Raw genomic sequence first — 21716 nt, 5'->3', positions numbered from 1 at the left:
TCTTTACATACTTTTCAAAAAATCTTTTTAGATACTGTTTGGAGAACTGTTACAAGTTCCATTAGTAACCTGCTAAATGAGCCACATTATCTGGATTTCTTTTTTTCAAATAATCGCAATGCAGAAACATGGTATTATTCTAAAGCAGTTTACAGTACTAATTCATTTACTCATGTAAGACTTTGCTCTAAAGGAACTACTGCTCTATTATTTCATACTTTGCCCACCCATTACTAATAAGGACAGTAGCCATAAAAAGTGCTTTCTGAGATTACTTGCCACCAACCTATTTTGTCATGTACAGGAAATACAACTTTTCTGTTAGTTGATTCAAAAAGAACACACAAGCTAGTTTGCCTCTAAGTGATATGCAATAAAGATATAGAGATAGAGATATATATAGATATATAAGAACACATGAGAACAATATATGAGAAAGGCTTCTAAAAATAGTCTTATTACAAGAGCAGACAGGCAAATCCAACTGTTGCCAGGTGCACATAGTGCTATTTTATTTTTTTTTGTTTGTTTTTTTTTTGTTTCAATTGTTTATTAACTGACCAGATTACAAAAATAATCCTGGTAGATACCTTAGTTCATCCTTCTAATAAGCCTGTTGATCTGGTCTTCCCTGTTGCCAGCATCTCCACCTTCTACAAAATGGGTGGTCTTTTTCTTCATTCCACCTCGTGGAGAAGACAATTTAAAGGGCCACAGGAAGTTGTTTGCTTCTTTGAAACGTTTTCCAACGGTATAGATCTCATGAATCAGATCCTCCATGCAGATGATTCCGTATTTCCCAAGAGATCGAGCAATCAATGCGTTGTCTGTCAGGGCAATTGGCTTCTTGTTGATTTTGCCATAACCACGCTTATAGATCAATTCATTTACAGACTTCAGATTTGGGTACCCCCATGCAATGTATGGCTCCACAATTCTCAGCATGTTAATTGATGCCTTGTTGAGTTTCACAAAGGTGCCATTGAAGATCTGCCGGAGGCGAAGGAGCTGCAGCACCTTTCGAACCTTCGGGCTCACACTACCTCTGATTCTGATGACAAACGCCAATTTGGGTTCCGCAGGTACATAGAAGTTGCCGGCTTTTCGTGCCATCCTAGCCATTCGAATTTCAGTTCTGTACATCTGTCTGTATTCCTTGTGGTAATGCTTAGCTTTTTCATAGATAAGCTTCCTCTTTGCCTTTCGAAGCATCTTTTGGGCAAACTTCTTTCTCAGGCGCTTGATCTTAAGCTCTGCGAAATTCTTTCGCTTTTTCTTAAGGGTTTCTGGCACAGCAGGAACCTTCTTTTTCTTCTCTTCGGCAACCTCCATGGTTCCAGCCGGGAAAGAGACATAGTGCTATTTTAAATGGCTAAAAATTAACTTGTGGTCATTCAGACTCAGAGAAGACAAAATGTAAGGAGGCTTTAAGAACAAGAGGTTGACAATATTGTAAAGTAAAAAAAATAAAAAGGCAAAAAAAAAAAAAGAACAAGAGGTTGAGTTCTATCATACAGTAACACCCATTCCTAACATAGAAATTTCCCTCCCAAAATATCAATGTTAAATTTTAGCTTTAAATGATAAACTCAAATGTCTATTAATAGTAGACTGATGAATAAACTATAATACACCCATACAATGCAGAGCTAGGCAGGTGTAAAAAAGGACTGAAAAATATCACTATACACTGCAGGATATATTGAGTGGAAAAAGCACAGTAGAAAAACAATGTGCAATATGCTATCACTGAGGAAAGGCAACATATATGTATTTATGTATATAAGTTGTTGTTTACAAATAGAATAACAACATTAACATGATTACCTATAGGAAGAAGGAAGGAATATAGGTATAGGGAACAAAGAAGGTAAGTTCTCCGAATATACATTGTATAGGTGTGACTTTAGAATCAGTAAATATTTTACATTATAAAACAAAAGTAAATTTTAAGAAGTAATCCTTGAAAACTGACAGTAAAATGAAACAAATCCAAATGCCATCCAGTTGTGGCATTTACCACAACAGGGGAACTAAACCAAGTGACTTTGAAATAAATCTGTACATTTTGGTCGAATGTACCTTCAGGACTAAGAGAATTACAATAAATCACAAACTGCTTTCAGAAGCCAAATTATTGGTGGCAGTGTTGGTTGGTTGGGATAAACCATATAGGAGTAATTAAGATGGTATCTTTGAAGCTAAAATTTTTGACATGCAGTATAGCTGTAAGCCTGATAGAAGTTGTAGTTCCAAATCTGAAATGGAGTTAAGTGTGAACTAACAATATATTTTATCCTTAAAAACAAATCTCTCCATCATCTGTTGAAAAGGCCTAGAAACAACCAACCTGGTATTCTACCAAGAAACACTCCTTGTGCCCAGACTGTGATCTTGGCAAACACTTTCCCACTTAAGGAACATGGGATCCAAAGAAAAATGGATAAATTGGGATACCCAAAGAAAAATAATCTTAGAAATGGGGCAGGAAATGTACTAGAAGAATCTGGAAGATCTTACAGGAGGATGCAAGTAAGCAATCAAAGGCTATGAGGGTCATATCATAAGGACTCAGGAACCAATTTGAGAAGACTCCCTCCAGCCAAAACTGGAATAATTTAAAAGCATCCATAGGGTAACTATAATGTATTGAAGCACAAATGTACTTAAATATTAAATTCAGAAAGATCCAACTAGAGATTTCCCTGGTGGTCCAAAGGTTAAGAATCCGCCCGCCAATGCAGGGTACATGGGTTCAATCCCTGGCTCAGGAAGATCCCACATGCCTAGGAGCAACTAAAGCCCATGTGCCACAACTACTGAAGCCCAGACCCCGCAAGCAGCAACAAAGAATAGCCCTGGCTCAATGCAACTAGAGAAAGCCCGCACATCAATGAAGATCCAATGCAGCCATAAATAAATAAATAAATAAATAAATAAAATCCAACTAATCGATTAAACACACAAGCCAAAAACCTCATTTCTCATCTTTGATGACAGAAAGGAACCAATTTTAACTGTGAAAACTGGTAAAGGAAAAGAATGAAGCATATTTATCCTGTCTTTCCTATATGAATTATGATGCAAGTATCCAAATAGTTGATGAGGTAAAGTTACTTTTTACACAAACATTTCAGATTTAAGTAAGTCATACTTCTGAAACTTGCTTCAAAATAGCCAGTATGAATTCAGAGGAAGCACAAGTGAAATATAAAAGAAACAGAATGGACCATAAATTGAATGCTATTAAAGAGCAAATGTTAATAAGTTTATGGGACTCATTTATCTGCTATTTCTTTTATGTAACTTTGAAATTTTGTATAATCGTAATTTTTACATCACATTACAAGTTTGCTAAATGTGTTCTAAGTTTGCCATTCATTTATTGGTATTTTGGATAGCTCACAGAGAGTGTTAGCATGAACCATCCGCAGAATACAGCTTATTGGTTCTCTGATATATCCAATTACTTAAACCATAAATGAAAGGTATTGAAATTTTAAGCAAGCAAATTTTGACTACATTTGATCTTATGCTACAGTTCATCTATATACTTACAGTTTTACAGAAGAGCAGGAAGAGAAGCAGCATTGTATAGTTAATGGTTCAGAGCTTGGACTCTGAAGCCCAACGGCATAAATTATTTGCCATATGACCTTGAGCAACTGCTTAACCTTTTTTCATTTTAAAAATGAAGATGATAATGGTATCAACTTTAAAAGGATCTGAAGATATAGTGCAGGTATACAATCTCTTTTCCAAAATCTTTGGTACCATATATGTTCCTGAATTTTTTTTTTATAAAATAGGGTATGCACACCATCCAAACACTGTAACACCATAAAATGCAAAATGCATAAATGCTCACACTAAGTGCGATAAAGCCTGTAAAAGCGTCATGTCAGTGAAGGTCAAGCTTTACTACCAAAACATTTGATAACAAGCTTATTTTTAAAAAGCACTTGGTTTTCAGAGCTTTCTAGATTTCGTGACAGTGGATAAGTGATTATGATCCCATATAAGTGAATTCCTTAAACAAAAGCAAAGCAAGCACTGTGTTCCCTACTATCACAAATGACCACAGATTTTTGTTTCATAATGTGTATTGGTAAAAATTAAGACTGTCATTTTAAAAAAGACATATAGGCATGGAACACCTCTACCTACCATACTCTGACAATCACTAACTGTAAAAGAAGAGAGTTTAACAGAAAAACCTCCCATTAGCCCTTGCTGAGTATTATTTGAGGACTGAAATGAAATTTAGCTTACCTGGGAGTAGGTCAGTGTGGGGAATAAATTCAGGACAGCACTAAGAGTAAATTATATATATCACAATTGTGGGTTACTGAAGCATTGTAAGGTTTTGAGAAAATGTATTTTTTAAAGTAGTAATATACATTTAATTTCCATTCTATCTTGTTAAAGGATCTTGATTTGCTAAAAGTTAACTGAGTCTATGTAAAGGTAATAGGGTTTCCCTGGTGGCTCAGACGGTAGAGAATCTGCCTGCAATGTGGGAGACCCAGGTTTGATCCCTGGGTCAGGAAGATCCCTTGGAGAAGGGAATCGGCAATAGCTTAAAAGTACTTTAAAGGATCAAAGTTGCAGAGTTCAATAGTACCAGCAATATGAAGTCACAATAACTTGTGAATGGAGGATACTTACACAGAAGAACTGTACAAAAAAGATCTTCATGACCCAGATAATCACGATGGTGTGATCACTCACCAAAAGCCAGACATCCTGGAATGTGAAGTCAAGTGGGCCTTAAGAAGCATCACTACGAACAAAGCTAGTGGAGGTGATGGAATTCCAGTTGAGATATTTCAAATTCTACAAGATGATACTGTGAAAGTGCTGCACTCGATATGCCAGCAAATTTGGAAAACTCAGCAGTGGCCACAGGACTGGAAAAGGTCAGTTTTAATTCAAATCCCAAAGGCAATGCCAAAGAATGCTCAAACTACCACACAATTGCACTCATCTCACACGCTAGTAAAGTAATGCTCAAAATTCTCCAAGCAAGGCTTCAACAATACATGAACCATGAACTTCCAGATGTTCAAGCTGGTTTTAGAAAAGGCAGAGGAACCAGAGATCAAATTGCCAACATCGGCTGGATCATTGATAAAGCAAGAGAGTACCAGAAAAACATCTATTTGTGCTTTATTGACTATGCCAAAGCCTTTGACTGTGTGGATCACAATACACTGTGGAAAATTCTGAAAGAGATGGGAATGCCAGATCACCTGACCTGCCTCTTGAGAAACCTGTATGCAGGTCAGGAAGCAACAGTTAGAACTGGACATGGAACAACAGACTGGTTCCAAATAGGAAAAGGAGTATGTCAAGGCTGTATATTGTCACCCTGCTTATTTAACTTGTATGCAGAGTACATCATGAGAAACGCTGGGCTGGAAGAAACACAAGCTGGAATCAAGATTGCCGGGAGAAATATCAATAACCTCAGATATGCAGATGACACCACCCTTATGGCAGAAAGTGAAGAAGAACTAAAGAGCCTCTTGATGAAAGTGAAAGAGGAGAGTGAAAAAGTTGGCTTAAAACTTGACATTCAGAAAACTAAGATCATGGCATCCGGTGCCATCACTTCATGGCAAATAGACGGGGAAACAGTGGAAACAGTGGCTGACTTTATTTTCCTGGGCTCCAAAATCACTGCAGACGGTGACTGCAGTCATGAAATTAAAAGATGCTTACTCCTTGGCAGGAAATTTATGACCAACCTAGACAGCATATTAAAAAGCAGAGACATTACTTTGCCAACAAAGATCAATCTAGTCAAGGCTATGGTTTTTCCAGTAGTCATGTATGGATGTGAGAGTTGGACTATAAAGAAAGCTGAGTGCTGAAGAATTGATGCTTTTGAACTGTGGTGTTGGAGATGACTCTTGAGAGTCCCTTGGACTGCAAGGAGATCCAACCAGTCCATCCTAAAGGAGATCAGTCCTGAGTATTCATTGGAAGGACTGATGTTGAAGCTGAAACTCCAATACCTTGGCCACCTGATGTGAAGAGCTGACTCATTGGAAAAGACCCTGATGCTGGGAAAGACTGAGGGCAGGAGAAGGGGACAACATAGGATGAGATGGTTGGATGGCATCACTGACTCAGTGGACATGAGTTTGGGTAAACTCCGGGAGTTGGTGGTAGACAGGGAGGCCTGGCGTTCACGGGGTTGCAAAGAGTAGGACATGACTGAGCGACTGAACTGATACTGATTATATCTGTTATTTTAATACAGAAATATTTTAAGACTTTAAGAAGAATATCTTGATATAGTTTAAGACCTTAAAAAGAAACAAATCATCCTTACAGTAATTATACAAGAAGGTAAATTCTTACAATTATATTTTCCAAAAACATATCTTCATTAGGAAAACTATGTTTAATTCTTATAAATCTCTGAGTAAAATAACTCATAAAAAATCTAGACTTACCCTCATTTTCTTAAAATAAGAATTTCAAAGTTATACAGTCATCTATCTTCATAAAACAGAACTGTCTTCACTCATTGGTACTGACCACTCTAAATCATGTTAAAAATGAAATACATTATTACTACTTTAAAATCTTTATTCAAATCAGAACCATGCTTATTATTTACATTATCTTTCATTTAGAATTAAAATATAGTATCAATTAAAATATAATATCAAGTAGTTTTAAATCATACTTTTAGCCCTTTACAAAATATGAAGTTAAAGTTGTTATATTTTAAAACTGAACAAAATTAGGGAAATTAGACTCTTAAATGAAAATGAAAAATTATGATACATTAGAACATACAGGTACACATACTAGACAAAGAGTAGTAAAACAAGATAAAGTATCTATAGTCATTTTCTATTTTTCTTCTGTCTATTTTCTATATATTATAAATCACTTTTAATTAAAATTATTTAAATAAAACTTTCAATTAATAAATCAAGTGCCAAATCAAGGATTATAAGAGAAAAATTTTCCTGAACTTTTCTTTTCACTTACTTACTTAAATTACATGTTTCCTTTGGTCAGAAATTTCCCATATTTAGAATATCTTAAAAATCAACGATTTGATGCATCCCCACATGCTACACATATACAATTGGAAGTTCTCTAAAAAGAGGCAAAGAAAAAGAAAGAAATGGTACTCTCAATTTAGCTTCCCAAGAGTTAGAAAGATGCCCATAATCTGTGCTTACTTGTCTATATGGAAACAACAATGTTCACACCTTTTACTCTTTTTTTTAATATTCTTAACATTGTTATGATTTATATTATCTATTTTCTTTCAAGAATGGAAATATCTGACTGCAAACTATTTTCTTATCTATTAAAATACAAATATTTTCTATAATATGGATAGATAATTTTTAATGACAAACAGCAAAATACAGCAATCAATATCCAATAGGTATTCTGCCACTTGGTGGAGTTTTTCAAGAAAACAATTAGAACACTTTCTCAATTTATAGATGTATTGAAAAATCTAAACATACAATGAAAAAAACTCAGTATGAATATCAGCTATTAATTTGTAGATAAAGAACAATATATGGTAATATACAGTCAAAGACTTAAATATTAAATAGCTGCTGTCATTTTTAAATTAAACTAAAAACACCATAAAATTTTAAGTTGAATTGATTTTACTAATGTTAATAAGGATTAAGAAAAGAGAATGTTTAATATTATAAAATTAAAAAGTAAAGGAATTTTACCTCAGTCTTTTCTCCACTGAAGGTTTTTTTTTCCTCTTTATTAATGGACACCATAAAAGAACAATTTCATAATTCCTAAACTTCTGGTTTCAAACACTTGGTAGAATTTTGCAACTTATGTTTCCTGTGTTTTCTAATTCTGTAAATTTCCTATTGCTATCAATTTTATCCTTCTGTCAACCTCTGAATATTAATAATAATAAAAAAAAAAAGCTATTTTGCTGCTTTTTACCACTAAAATATAGAAAATAAATTTTATGAATTTGGCTCACACTGAAAGAATATTTATTAATGCTACAAATCAGAGATCCAATGACAGAAATACTGTCTTGAATCCAAAAAGAACAAAAATGAGGTCACCTGAATTGCCCTGAAAAGCATTCCACAATCTTCAGCATGGCTTACTTGTAGCTATACTCTAAAGTTCTAGTGTTTAAAATGTAACTAAAAATTAAGTGAGAGTTCTTATTTTCAAGTAAAGGCATCTAAATGACTTTAAGTAACAAAACCTATCAAAATATCTCACAAGTCTAAAATACAGCTGAGAAGGAATAGCTATTTTTTCAGCTATTCTACATTGTTTTTGATTTAAAGGTCCATGAAAAAAATTAAATGATAAACTACAGAAAACTGCAAAATGTCAAATTTAACTCCTATAATTTTTCTATTTTGTTACAAATATTGTTATGAATGTCAACATTCACTTTTAATGTGCCAAAAATAAGACTTTACAAAATGTGAACAATTAAAAAGAAAATTACATTAGTAATTTTATTTCTTTTGATTCATTTTATAGGGTAGTAAAACAATACCTCTTCAAAAACCACTAAAATGTTAATGAAGTCATCACAAAATCTTTTTAAGTAGATTTCTCCACTATTCAATTATGCCTAGATAACTTTGAATAGCTACAGCTTTCTCCAAATAGGTACCAAAGTTTGTACAGACTTAACTGTGAAATCTGACTGAAATAAAACTTGAGATTACAAAAATTTGTAAGTTTTAATTATTTACCTTTTAAACTTCAGAGACTGTTTTTTAAAGAAAAAAAATTAGTTCAAAATTTTAATAACTGCAGGTTTAGTAATTTACTTGAAAACAATGTCCATTTTCATGAATCGTAATTAAGATACATTGAAGATTTAAGTGCGAAAGATTTCAAAGTGTCAACATTACTATAATTCTTTAAATGTTCTCAATATATACAAAAACATACAAATTATAGATACAATTAGTTATATATCTACAATACAACATATGAACCATTCTCCTTCCCTAACCATACTGATATGAGGATAAAGTAATAAATCTCTGTGCTATTCAAGGCAAAAAAAAAAAAAGACCCTTTAAAAAATAAATCTTTAAAGAATAGTTTCAAAAATAAAGTTCAAATATTGCACAAAATAATTTAACTGGAAATATTACTATATACTATAAAAGAATTTTTTTCAATTTTTGAACACTACAGTAAATTCCACCTTCTAATTCTATAAAAGAATTTATTGAGTATCTGCACATAGATATTAAATGTTTACATTCAGTTTGATGGGAATGTAATTTGCAGAAGTTAACTGAGCCTTTGTCTTAAAAGTTCATCTATTTGAGTCTTATACATATTTTTTACATCTTCAAGATCTAATCGAAGTTCTTCTGCCTCTTCTGCTTTTTCTCCATACATCTGCAGAATAGTGTTGTATCTTTGATCCAAATCCTATAAAATATATTTGTTTACAACTTTTAAATAACTGTGCAGAAAATCTTTAATATTATATTTATATTATCATAAATAAGACACCAGTAAAGACATTACAGTCTAAATAAAAGTATATAGTTATCTCTCATAAAAATTAAACTTGCACTTTATTCTGTTAGAATAAAAGACTAAAAATAAATACCAGACTAGATGGCTATTAATCTTAACATATCTCTTCACTAAATCTACAATTCTCCCCATATGTAGTTTAATCTCTCTTTTCTCCCATTAATTTCGGCACATTTGATGCAATTTCAGTGTATGATTCCTGTAGTTTAAGTATTATCTGGCATTTACCCCAAAAGAAAACATATTCTCATATATAGGTTAACAGCAATTGCTAATGCAAATATGCTAATTGTGAGGATACATTTAACATTAATCAATAAAATATTACTCAGATCATGCAGAAGTTCAGGATTATTAAAGCCTTGGCCAAATGAAAACTAGTTATTTTCCCAAGCTGGGACTAAATATGATTGTGAAAAACCACTGTGCATGTAAACTAAAAATAAGAGTGAAGACTACTTACTCTTAGCTGCATTCGAAGTTTGGGTATCTCCTTCACTTTCTCTTCAAGTTCGTCATTTTGATTTGTTAATTTAACTAGCTCTTCAGCCATTATGGAGCGTGTTTTTTCTAGATTGCCAATTTCTAGCTGAGGCACATTACCAGAAAGTGATTTAAATCAAAACATATCTTGTTTAATAATCCCACTAATATAAATGTATATAATGTGCTAATTTTTAAGAAATAGATATGTGAATATATAACTAAGAACAAGCTCTTTTTTAAATAAAAGGAAATAGTGGCACAAAAAGGGTTTCAACTTTCCTCAGAGGTATATCATTCACAGGATTTAGATTTACTACGAGAGAGAAAGAACTAAAGGAAATTTAATAATCTGTTTGTAACATGCAACTCTATATTTTTCTCTAGTCTAAGGAAATAGCAATATATTTCAGTTATTCTGTGGTTTAGTCCCTAAGTCGTGTCCAACTCTTGCGACCCCATGGACCGTAGCCTGCCAGGCTTCTCTGTCCATAAGATTCTCCAGGCAAGACTACTGGAGTGGGTTGCCATTTCCTTCTCCAGGGGATCTTCTCGACTCAGCGATCAAACCCGGGTCTCCTGTAGTGCAGGCCGATTCTTTACCAACTGAGCTACCAGGAAAGCAAAAACTAACTTTAATGTAGTGCCAACTGTGTAGGTCATATTAGTAAGAACTTATCATCAATTACCAAAGAAGTTTGCTTGCACCCTCAAGCGTTACATGGGGCTACATGAACATAAAAGGCATTAAGATCATGCTGATCTATTTTCTTCCAATTCAAGGACATCTTCTTTAATAAGAGTTATATTTTCACCTAACTAAAATCATAAAATAAGAATAGAAAAGTTCTACTTTTGAGTGTATCAAGTTTAACAATGAAAACAGGTAAGTAAAACGTTTTAACATTTCTCACTGCATTAAGTTTATGAAAAACAAGATGAGACAGGACGATGTCCCACTTAAACTGTTTCCTTTTTTGTATAGCAGGTTACAGTTCTAATCTCTCTCATCACCTTTGTTCTTTCCTCATAGGGGGAGCTGGAGTAACTTATCTACGAAGTGAATCTGGGAAGAATTAAATGGCTATGCTCAGCTCAGCAACTTCCCTTTTGTCATGTTTGGGAAAAGCTGCCTGCGAGGAGCTCTCTGCTTCTAGATGCCTCTAAGTCTTACTGAGGCAGGCTACCTATCACATGTGGAGAGGCCTACTCCAGCCTATCATTTTCTGTGACAGTCTCCCAAATTCTGGCACTCAGCAGACCCAGTTGACTTTCATCCTTGGTTAATTTCTCCAACCAGCCTTTATTGTTAATATATATGATTTATTTGGGGCTTCACAGGCCACTATCACTTTATTTCTCAATTTGCTCAAAAAGCAGGTGGAAATGAAGGATGCTACTTATTGGGCCTCAAAATTTCATTCACTTGTATAGCACACTTTATATTTACAATACCTGTAAATGAGAAATTTCTCCTTCCCTTAGCTTCAGCTGAGACTGTAGATTTTCAATAATGCTTGATCCTGCTCCCATCCTTACAGCATCATAAAGATTGCTTCCATTTGCTGACATAGACATTGGTCCAAATGAGTGATCATGAGGCTCATCCTATGTTAATTAAACAAAGTACATACAGTTATTCAGCTACTATAGACTATGCACAAGGTTCAAACACAATGGTTTGGTCAGTTCTTGCTTTAAATTGTCTATGATTTTCTTAAAGGCAGAAAATTTTCTCTATTTCCTCAGTGCAATTAGCACTCCCTTACAAAAATGAAGATAAATTGTTCATAGAATGCCAAGGTCATGGTGAGAGCCAAAGTACTATCCTGCACACTCTCTTTATTATTATTCAACTTAAGAATGCATACAAGAAATAAAACATCACCTGAGACAGAAAAGATGTCTGTAGGCCTGCCATATCAACTCCACTTATTGAACTTGAACGTGATATTGTAGGAGTGCTAGAAACAGAAAACGGTTTCCGCTCCTTAGGGTGTAAAGAAAAAAAAATTTAATTTCGATTAAAGGGTAAAATATTAAATAAAAAAGCAAGAAACTTTCCCAGGATCAATGACAACAAAGATTCATTCTAATTTCCTCATAATATGGTTACAGATATGATTTCTGAAGTCTTATCAAAAGCACAATATTTAGTAATTTAAAAGTATAGACAAACTTGATCAAATAATCACAGGACTCATTTATATTATACAATATAATTTGGTTTATGTTTAATGAAATGTGAATGTTTTTAATGGAGCAATTATATGAACTGTTTCATATTATATAACATACCACCAATTAAACATATTTCTCTAGAATAAGACTACCAAGATTTACAAACCGTAATGTTTCTAGCTTATCCATTTTATTTTTACTGTATTTTAAACCAAATAAATTCAGAAGGTAGTCTCAATGTACATATAGGTGGTTTTAACATATTATGCTAATTACTGAGTATACTCCTATCCTTTAAATACAGGAAACTCACTTTAGAAAAATTACCTTCATTAACCAGAAACAGAGTGAACAAACCAGTTTCACTCCCAGGTGCCTATGGGCCAAATGAGGTGCATCAGTATCAGTGAGAGACCACAAAATTCATTTAAAAAGGGGCAAGATGTTCCATAATTCAACTCCTAGAAATCACAGATCTCTTTGTATAAACTCAAGTTACTTTGGATCTACTCTGAGGAGAACACTGATTATACTACTAGAATTCATCACTCTACTGACTTAAGACGTTAAGATATGGTATTTATAAAGTTTAGCTTGAATTACAAAACAATGACTAATCCCAACAGCTACTAACTGGTTACATCAAAAAAGAAACAAAATAACAAAATTTAATACCTTTTCTTTTACTGCTTCTTGAGTGAAAATTGCTTTCTTCCTTTCTTGTTCAACTTTCATTTTCTCCATTTCTAACTGACTATTCAACAGTGTCTAGTGGAGAGAGACAGTCAGATTATTTCTGTGAAACTAAGTCATCATCATAAGTCAATCTCCAACTTAGGAATATAAGGTATACAGTCTTATTTGTTCTACTACTAAAGACCCAAGTACCAAAAGCAGAAACATCACCCATTTCACGTTGTCATCTCATTAACTTGCTACCACTGCCAACCATTCTCTAACGGAAGCTCTAAGAGGTAAGTCAACACTAATAGAAATACCTTTTCTTTCCTTGTCTCTTCAAGTGTTCTTACATATTCATCTTTTAGGTTTTCTAATTCAACCTGGTACCTATTAAGCCAGAGGGAATTAAACAAAAAAAGATAGTACAGACTATTAAAAACATACTACTGTATTACCTCCAGTTACATATTTAGTAGTCATTTTTATTATCAGCTTGATTTTCCAACTGTATCTTCCAGATGACCTGGGTTTTATTCAGCAGCTAAACTACCATGTCTGTGTATTTTTTAGTTCTTTGGGTTAACATTTCATTTAAAAAGAGACTTCCTAAACAGAATTTTGAATACCACCATTCCATAATATTAATATGCTCAGATTCTACAAAAGCATTATGGAGTTCTATGAAAATGTCCACAAAAGTTCATATTCTCTACTTGATAAATCATTTTTCCTTGACTACTTTTTTTAAAAAGTAAATATTCCAAAGAACTCACAGGATAAAACCTGTCATCACAGCCTTAATTAACTTCACACAGATGGACTTTATAGCTTGTGATTTCCAAAAAGCCCAGACATTTATTTAGAAAGAGTGGAACAATGCTTAAACTCTTGTCATACACAAATAACTCCAGTGTGTGGTCTTCAACTACTTTGTGGTCACAGACTCCCTCAAAAAAATCTGATTAAAGCAATGAATCCTTTCCCTAGAAAATGCAAATGCATTCAGAACATGCCACATATGTTCAAGAGACTATACAAGGTTCAGTGAATCCCACACCTAACTTGGTTCCACATCCTATTACTAATGACTCTGACTTTAAACACTAACAGTATGTATTTCCAGTTCTCCCTGAGATGAAGTTAAAAACCAACAGCATATTTTTTAAGTGCTTTAAAATGTCAAGAAACTATCAAGAGTAACACTCAAGAAACATGCTCACCTATTATTTTCATCCTCTAGTTTTCTTAGCCTATTTTTCTCTGATTCTAGCTGAGCCTGAAATCTACTATTTTCTTGTCTTAAGAGAGAATTCTGTGACTCCATGGAAGACATCTGAATTTTGTTGGCAAGAAGTTCTTCTGTGGCCGCACGTTCTCTCTCAACTGCTGCTGCCAACAAGGTCTGGGATTCACCTGATGGTAGGTAAATAAGAAATTTCAATCATATATACGTATATTCAAGAGGCCAAGATAATAATACCAAACAGATTCTGACTTCAAATTTCTAATGATGCAAATAGCCACACTTAAAACTGTTTAAGTACTCACTGAGTAAGGCAGACCTGCCTACAGAGACAAATTTTAAAAATCTTAATTTATAGGTGCTTTACCATTTTTTTCACCAATATATTTTAATTTGAAAGTGGAGTCATGTATCAGCAGAGTAGTGAATCAACAGTGCTGGATCAACTGGATAGTCAAAGGCCAAAAAAAACCTCAAACTAATCTTCACAACTTATATGAAAATTAACTCAAATGGATTACATACTTAAAAGTAAAACAAAATATTATGAGGGGAGGGGCAAAACAGGTGAAGGGGGTTAAGAGGTACCAACTACCAAGTATAAAATAGGTAAGCTGCAAGGATGTAATGTACAGCACAGGGAATAATGCCAATATTTCATCAAACTTAATATGAAGTATGATCTATAAAAATGTCAAATTACTATTGTACACCTGAAACTAATACAATATTGTAAGTCAACTATACTTCAATTTAAAAAAAAAATTATAAAACTTTTATGAAAAAAATCAAAGAAATCTTCAGGATCCAAGGACAGGCAAAGAGTACTTCAGTCTAACACAAAACCACGAGCCATAAAGAGAAAAACTGATAAATCAGAGTTCCTCAAAATTTTAAACTTCTGCTCTATGTGAAAAAAATGAAAAGACAAGCTACATACTTGGAGGAAATAAATACAAACCATATTATCTAAGACTAGTATCTAGATTACATAAAGAAGTCTCAAAACTCACTAGTTAAAGTATAAACAGTCCAATTAGAAAACGGGCAACAGACACAAACAGTTTACTGAAGAGGATGTACTAATGGAAAATAAGCATATAAAATGTCATTCACCATCTTTCATGAGGAAAATGCACATTAAAATCATAATAAGGCATCACTACACCCCTGTCTGAATGACTAAAAGAAAAAATAGGGGCAAGTACCAAAAGAAAATGCTGGCAAGGATGTAAAGAAACTAGATTACTCTCACAGACACAGCCACTTTGGAAAACAGTTTGGTATTTGCTTAAAAAACTAGGCACACAACTAGACACAACCCAGCAATTGCACATGTGGGGATATATCCAGAGAAATGAAAACTTAAGTTCACACTAAAACGTGTACACAAATGTCATTACAGCACAGACAAAATCTAGATACAGCCCAGACATCCTTTGTTAGGTAGATGGTCAAACAAGATGTGCTATATATAAACACAGAAAAAACACTCAGCAGTAAAGACTAAACCTCTAACATACACAAGAACTTGCATGAATCTTCAGGGAATTATACTGAGCAAAAAAAGCCAATTCCCAAAATGTCACATATTATACAATTCTATTTATATAACATTTTGAAATTCCAAAAGTTTAGAAATAGAGGATTAGTGATTGCCAAAGATTTGGGACAGGGAGGGAAGGCCAAGAGGATGGTAGTACAGTTTTAAAGGGCAAAATGAGGGGTCTTTGTGGTGTTAGAACTATTCAATATCTTGACTGTAGTGACAGATACATGAACCTACACGTGGTCAACTTGTATAAGACTTAATACACACATAGACATAAACACACATATATAGACAAGTGAGTACCAGTAAAACTGGGCAAATCAGAATAAAATCAGAAGGTTGTTTCAATGTCAATACCTTGGTTGTGATATTCTACTACAATTTTGCAAAACATTAACATTTGAGTATTGGGGAAAGTGTGCAAGGGACCACTCCATATCACTTCTGCATGTATTATAACTGCGTATGAATCTAGTTATCTCAATTGAAAATTTCAACTAAAAAAAAAAAGACTAGTGGATAAAATTTTGAGATTTAACCAAGGCAAGAATTTTCATATTTTTCCCCACTAAAGTAGACCTAGTAATATCTCTGTTTTACATTATATATTCTTTTCTATACTGTATCTATGCTCTTATTTATAGCATTGTAAAGTATGTTTGTCCTGTGGCTTTGCCTACACTGTAGCACAACACCATACATCCCTCAGAGTGTGTAGGCTCCAGTTTAAAAGTCACAGAAATAACGGCTTCTAGCTTCAATTTTATTGCTAAATAAGTATTTGTTTTCGAAGGTGTCATTTTCAGATATCTCATACTTCATAACAAATCAGTCTCAAAAAGCTGTCCAAGATAAATGACAGACCTAAAATTTGTACCTAGAAATTAAACAGTAGATGAAGGTTCATCTGTTTAGGGATTTTTCTTTTTAAGCCCATGAATCTATTTCAGACAAAATCTTACATGAAGCTCCAAGGGAAAAAAAAAAGGGTAGTCAAAGGAGGCACTACTTTCATTAAAGCAGCCTGGAGGAAGCCCAGCACGTTACTTCTCGAGATTCCCTCTCACCATGACAGCTAGCACTAAGACATGCAAGAGATCTACTGAACACTGTTTCAAACCCACTAACCTAGCTCACCCCTCATGATTTTATAGGGTGTAGTCCAGAGAAGGTAAATGACTTGCTCCAGAGTGTTTGACTGGATGACTGAAAACAAACCATAAAAGCCATGAGTCCAAATGTTTTGACACCCATTCACGTCGGCTTTTATCACTACACCATGATGTCTCTCAAATTACAGTTAATTTTAGGCATATAACAGAAACAGGAATTTTTCACCATTTGCTAGCTTCTGGGATATCTAATATATACATATTCTACCTGTCTGTGCTTGAGTAAGTATCTGGGAAAAAAAATTTTCTTTTTATTAACAGCACAGAGTATGGGTATTTTTGTAAAGAAGCAAAATATGGAATCTTAAGACTTCATAACATCTGTCTACCAGAATCTGAACTTGATTTAACTTAGACCTATCTCTGCTCTTGGAATTCCACCACTGACTAGAACCATATCTGATCTCTACCTCCTACACTACTGCCGACAAGCTAAAACAAGGTCAGATTTAGCAATGGACGAGGAAACAATAGAGTGCAAAAGTTTGTAAAAATGAGCAAAAGAATGACAAGAAAGTATTTTAGACAGTACCTGACACATTATGTAAGGCATGGTTTGAAAACAGTCAATTAAGATATTAGAAAGTAAATGTAAGAGAGGAGAAGAGGTCAAAATCTACAAGTTAGACACAAAATAAAACCATCAGATCCAGTGAATTTCAATTTCATGCCATTACCCTAATTCTAAAACAGGATGGAAGGGCTTAAGAACTGCATTGAGCTTAAGAACTAAAGCAGTTACCAAGTCTATCAGAAAGATTCTTCTCTAACTTCTCCCATGATGACGTCTGGGACCCTAGAGTCGCTTGCAAATTTTCTATCTGTCGAAGCAACGGTCTTGTTGTTGATGAAACACTCTGACTCAGTTCTTGGTTTCGATTCTCTGCTTCCTGGAGTCTCTGAATTATGACATTCTTAAGTCATTATTACTGACAGCAGTAAAAACACTAAAAATGCTAGCAAACAAACTTTATGAGAGATTTCGGGAAAAAATTATTTGTTTTCTATTACTTTCTAACTATTCAATCCTTAAGTTATAGTTAAGTTGCATAACAGAGTAACTAAGTATGTGCTTCTTTTCAAAGCATTTCTATGTAATGACAGCCTTTGATTACCTTACGGTAATAAAGAGTATCATCCAAACTTCTTAGTAGTTGCCTTCTCTCTAAATATTTCTAAGTATTTATAAAAACAGGAAGATCAATCTGAGCGGCATTTTCTCCCCCTTCTCCAGCACAACTTCACTGACTGAAATCAACAGAGTAGTAGCATAAAAATTAGGCATTACTTTCTGCCCCACAGTAATCAAAGACTGATAATAATTAATCAATCAGCCATTACAAATGAAAAAAAACCTCAGTATACTACATACCTATCATGAGAAAATTACTTTCTAGAAAACAAAATTTGGGTTTTTCTTTTACATTTTTGAAGTGCCCACTCTGATTTTATTCACATAAACCACATAAAAATACAGAAAATGAAGAGTATGGCAGTAATTTTCTCAACTCGAAGAACATTACCCAACTAAGTCATTTATTATTTTTACAAAAACACATCTCAAGATTTGGATTTTAGGGAAACTCTGACAAGTACCTGCTGGAGTTCACTGATCTCATGGCGTAAATAATCCTCTTTCCTGGCAGCTGTTTGCTCTGCACGTTGCAATGCCAGCCTAAGGTCCCCCACCTGCATGAAGAGAACCAACACACTATCACAACCAACGTCAAATATTATCTATAACTTCCTGCTATTATTTTTTGTGTTGTGTTGACTTATGATTCATATACAATATTCTATGCTATCCAGTGAGCATTTACATACAATTATCACACATCTTATTCTTCAGGCAATCCCTGAACCACATGTACTCAATATGTACTTACGAAAGCACAACAGGTGTACACACATACACACATATGAGCATATAATTACGTACAAGGTCCAGACACTGACATACAATATAAGAGGAAACACAGTGCATCCATAAATGTTTGCAGTGTAAGGCAGAATGTGATAGGAACTACATGAGCTACAAAAACTGGCTGCTATATTCACACACAGCTGCACAGGTTGTAAACTTGCTCCAGCCTTTTCAGAAAGCATTATGGCAACATATTGAAAGAATCATCGAACTTTTTACATTCTTTCATCTGATCATCCTGGTCCTGAGAATTTACTCTATAGAAACAGATCTATAAACATTCAAAAGTATTCTCTACACTGTCAGCTAGACCAACAAAAACAAAACAAGAAATACTGCAAATACCCATTAGCAGTAATTTATTTTTGCCAATGTTGATACAACATGAATATGCCCAATAAAAATTAATATGACCACAAAAAACATGTAGAAATGTACAATTTAATCTTAAATGGAAAAAACTACAAAATAATATGAAAAAAGCGTGAAAGTGTTAGTCCCTCAGTCATGTCCAACTCTTTGCAACCCCATGGACTATAGCTCGCCATGCTCCTTCATCCATGGAATTCTCCAGGCAAGAATACTGGAGTGGGGCCATTCTCTTCTCCAGAGGATCTTCCCAAACCAGGGATCAAACCCACATCTCCTGCATTGCATGCAGATTCTTTAGCATCTGAGCCACCAGGGAAGCCCATATAAATGATATCAAATCATAAAAAAAAATATGTATATAGAGACAAGGACAAGAAATTAATACACAAGCTGACAGTACTTGTAAAAGGTGATATTTGAATAGTAACCCCATGCACTCTTTATCTCAATTCTCTCAATTTTTCTTTATTGTCCCAATGTATTTTTAATTTAAAATATTAATATTTTATCTATCCTAGTGAGGGAGCAGCAGAAACACAAGGGGTATATGGACCATGGTGTGATATACAACAGCAAAATATTGGAAACAACCCCAATATACATTAATAGGAACTGACTGAATGGTATAGTCACAGAATGATAAACTATAAAACTGCAAAAAGAAAATTTTTTTTTAAATTCTATGTTCTACCATGGAATGATCACCAGGATGTTTTATTAAGTACATAAAGCAATCTATAAGACAGTATATTAACAAATAGTAAGCTATATTTTATGTAGAAAGGATGTGTGCTCAATCACTCAGTCATGTTAGACTCTTTGCAACCCCATGGATCGTAGCCCACCAGGGTCCTCTGTCCGTGGAATTTTCCAGGCAAGAACACTGGAGTGGGTTGCCATTTCCTTTTCCAGTAAACAGTAAACTATATTTTATGTAGAAAAGATGAAACAAGTGTATAAGTGTATGTGTATATACACACATTGAGGAGGAATATAAATAAATGTAGATATGGATGTTTTCTTGCATTTACAAATAGAAACACTGAAAAAAATAAACCAAATTATAGTAAAATGGCTATTTATAGGCAAAGAAAGGGAATGGGGAGGGACCAAGTTGGAAGCAAATGTTACCCTAGTATATTTTGCTATGTACCTTTCACTTTGGACTCATGTAAATGTTTTACATATTCATGTGAAATTAAATAAAAAATGCATTGAGATCAGTGAGGAAAGAATAGTCTTTTCAACAAGTAGTGCTGGAACAATTTGATATTCACATGCAGAAGACCTTAATGTGAGAACTAAGACTATAAAAACCAGAGAAGGAAATAGGTGAAACTCTGTGTGATCTTGAATTAGGCAAGAGGTTCTTAAATATGATATCCAAAAGCACAAAGAACAAAACAAAAAATAAGTAAGCTGGACTTCATCAAAATTAAAAAACTTTTGTGTATCAAAAGACACTATGAACAAAGTGAAAGACAACATAGAAAGTGGGAGAAAAATACTTACAAATTCCACATTTGATAAAGTTCTAGTATGCAGAATATATAAGGAACTCTTACAAATGAACAATAAAAATGATAATATAAAAATGGGCAAAGGATTTAAATATTTGAATAAATTTCTCCAAAGGAGATAGAGAAATCCAATAATCACATAAAAAGATGCTCAACATTATTAATAATTAAGGGAATATAAATCAATACCATAACAGATACCATATAACACCCCTAAAAGGGCTACAACAACAACAAAAAAAGACAAAAGACAATGACAAATACTGGCAAGAATGTTGAGAAATTGAAACCCCCATGTATATGGCGGGTGGGAATGTAAAATGGTTCATTCACTGTGGATAAGTCTGGTTGTTCCTGAAAAAGTTAAATGTAAGATTAGCACATAACCCAAGGGTATATATCTAAGAGAATTTAAAACATATGGTCACATAGAAATTTGTAAATTAATGTTTAGAGCAGCATTATTCATAATAACTTAAAAGTGTAAAAACTCCTGGGTGTATATCTAGAGGAAGTGAAAACACTAATTTGGAAAGATACACACCCTCTAATGTTTATAGCAGCATTGTTTACAATATCCAAGATATGGAAGCAAACTAACTATCCATCAATAGATGAATTGATAAAAAGGTGTGATACATATATAGCTGAAATACTACTCAGCCATAAAAAAGACTAGAATTTTGTCATGTGCAGCAACAGGGATGGTGTGTACTATGATTAGTGAAATAAGTCAAACAGAGAACAAATACTGTATAATATCACTTACATGTGAAATCTAAAAAAACAAAACTAGTGAGTATAACAAAAATGAAACAGACTAACGAATTTAAAGAACAAGCTAGTGATTACCAGAGGGAATAGAAAACAGGGGAGGGGAAAATCAGAAGTACAGAACTAAAAGGTACTACTACATATAAAATAAATAAGCTACATGATACATTGTACAGCAAGGGGAATACAGCCAGTATTTGATAATAACTAAAAATGGAATATAACCTTTAAAAAAATGTGAATCACTATGACATACACCTGAAAT

The 21716-nt window shown here is 33.7% G+C and overlaps 2 protein-coding genes across 5 annotated transcripts in view; both read right to left on the bottom strand.

Moving 5' to 3' along the window:
• Positions 1-485: 485 nt before the first annotated feature.
• Positions 486-9438, bottom strand: LOC145520932 (large ribosomal subunit protein uL30-like). 3 transcript variants are annotated; one of them, XM_081528451.1, is made up of 4 exons: positions 9263-9438; positions 7016-7122; positions 6465-6553; positions 486-1425 (listed from the first exon to the last, which is right to left on the bottom strand). In XM_081528451.1, exon 4 carries the CDS (start codon positions 1330-1332, stop codon positions 592-594), a length of 741 nt encoding a protein of 246 aa, XP_081384577.1. In that variant the 5' UTR covers positions 1333-1425; positions 6465-6553; positions 7016-7122; positions 9263-9438; the 3' UTR covers positions 486-591. The 3 variants fall into 3 exon arrangements, with proteins under 3 accessions (XP_081384577.1, XP_081384575.1, XP_081384578.1); XM_081528449.1 differs by having other exon boundaries at positions 486-1359; XM_081528452.1 differs by having other exon boundaries at positions 486-1326.
• Positions 9210-21716, bottom strand: part of TMF1 (TATA element modulatory factor 1) — a 28609-nt gene continuing 16102 nt past the window's right edge. For both annotated transcript variants that reach the window (XM_081528426.1, XM_081528427.1), the window contains exons 9-17: positions 18458-18550; positions 17604-17760; positions 14115-14307; positions 13212-13281; positions 12889-12981; positions 11921-12022; positions 11488-11640; positions 10013-10138; positions 9210-9438 (exon numbers count right to left, since the gene is read on the bottom strand). In XM_081528426.1, coding sequence (XP_081384552.1) covers positions 9295-9438; positions 10013-10138; positions 11488-11640; positions 11921-12022; positions 12889-12981; positions 13212-13281; positions 14115-14307; positions 17604-17760; positions 18458-18550 — 1131 coding nt within the window. In that variant the 3' untranslated portion in view covers positions 9210-9294. The remainder of the gene's footprint in view (positions 9439-10012; positions 10139-11487; positions 11641-11920; positions 12023-12888; positions 12982-13211; positions 13282-14114; positions 14308-17603; positions 17761-18457; positions 18551-21716) is intronic.

The sequence above is a fragment of the Giraffa tippelskirchi genome, chromosome 9, assembly GCF_054371585.1.
Source record: "Giraffa tippelskirchi isolate mGirTip1 chromosome 9, T2T-mGirTip1v1.2.pri, whole genome shotgun sequence".
Classification (NCBI taxonomy): domain Eukaryota; kingdom Metazoa; phylum Chordata; class Mammalia; order Artiodactyla; family Giraffidae; genus Giraffa; species Giraffa tippelskirchi.
Note: the sequence above shows the minus strand (reverse complement) of the source record. Positions and strands in the feature narration are given on the sequence as shown.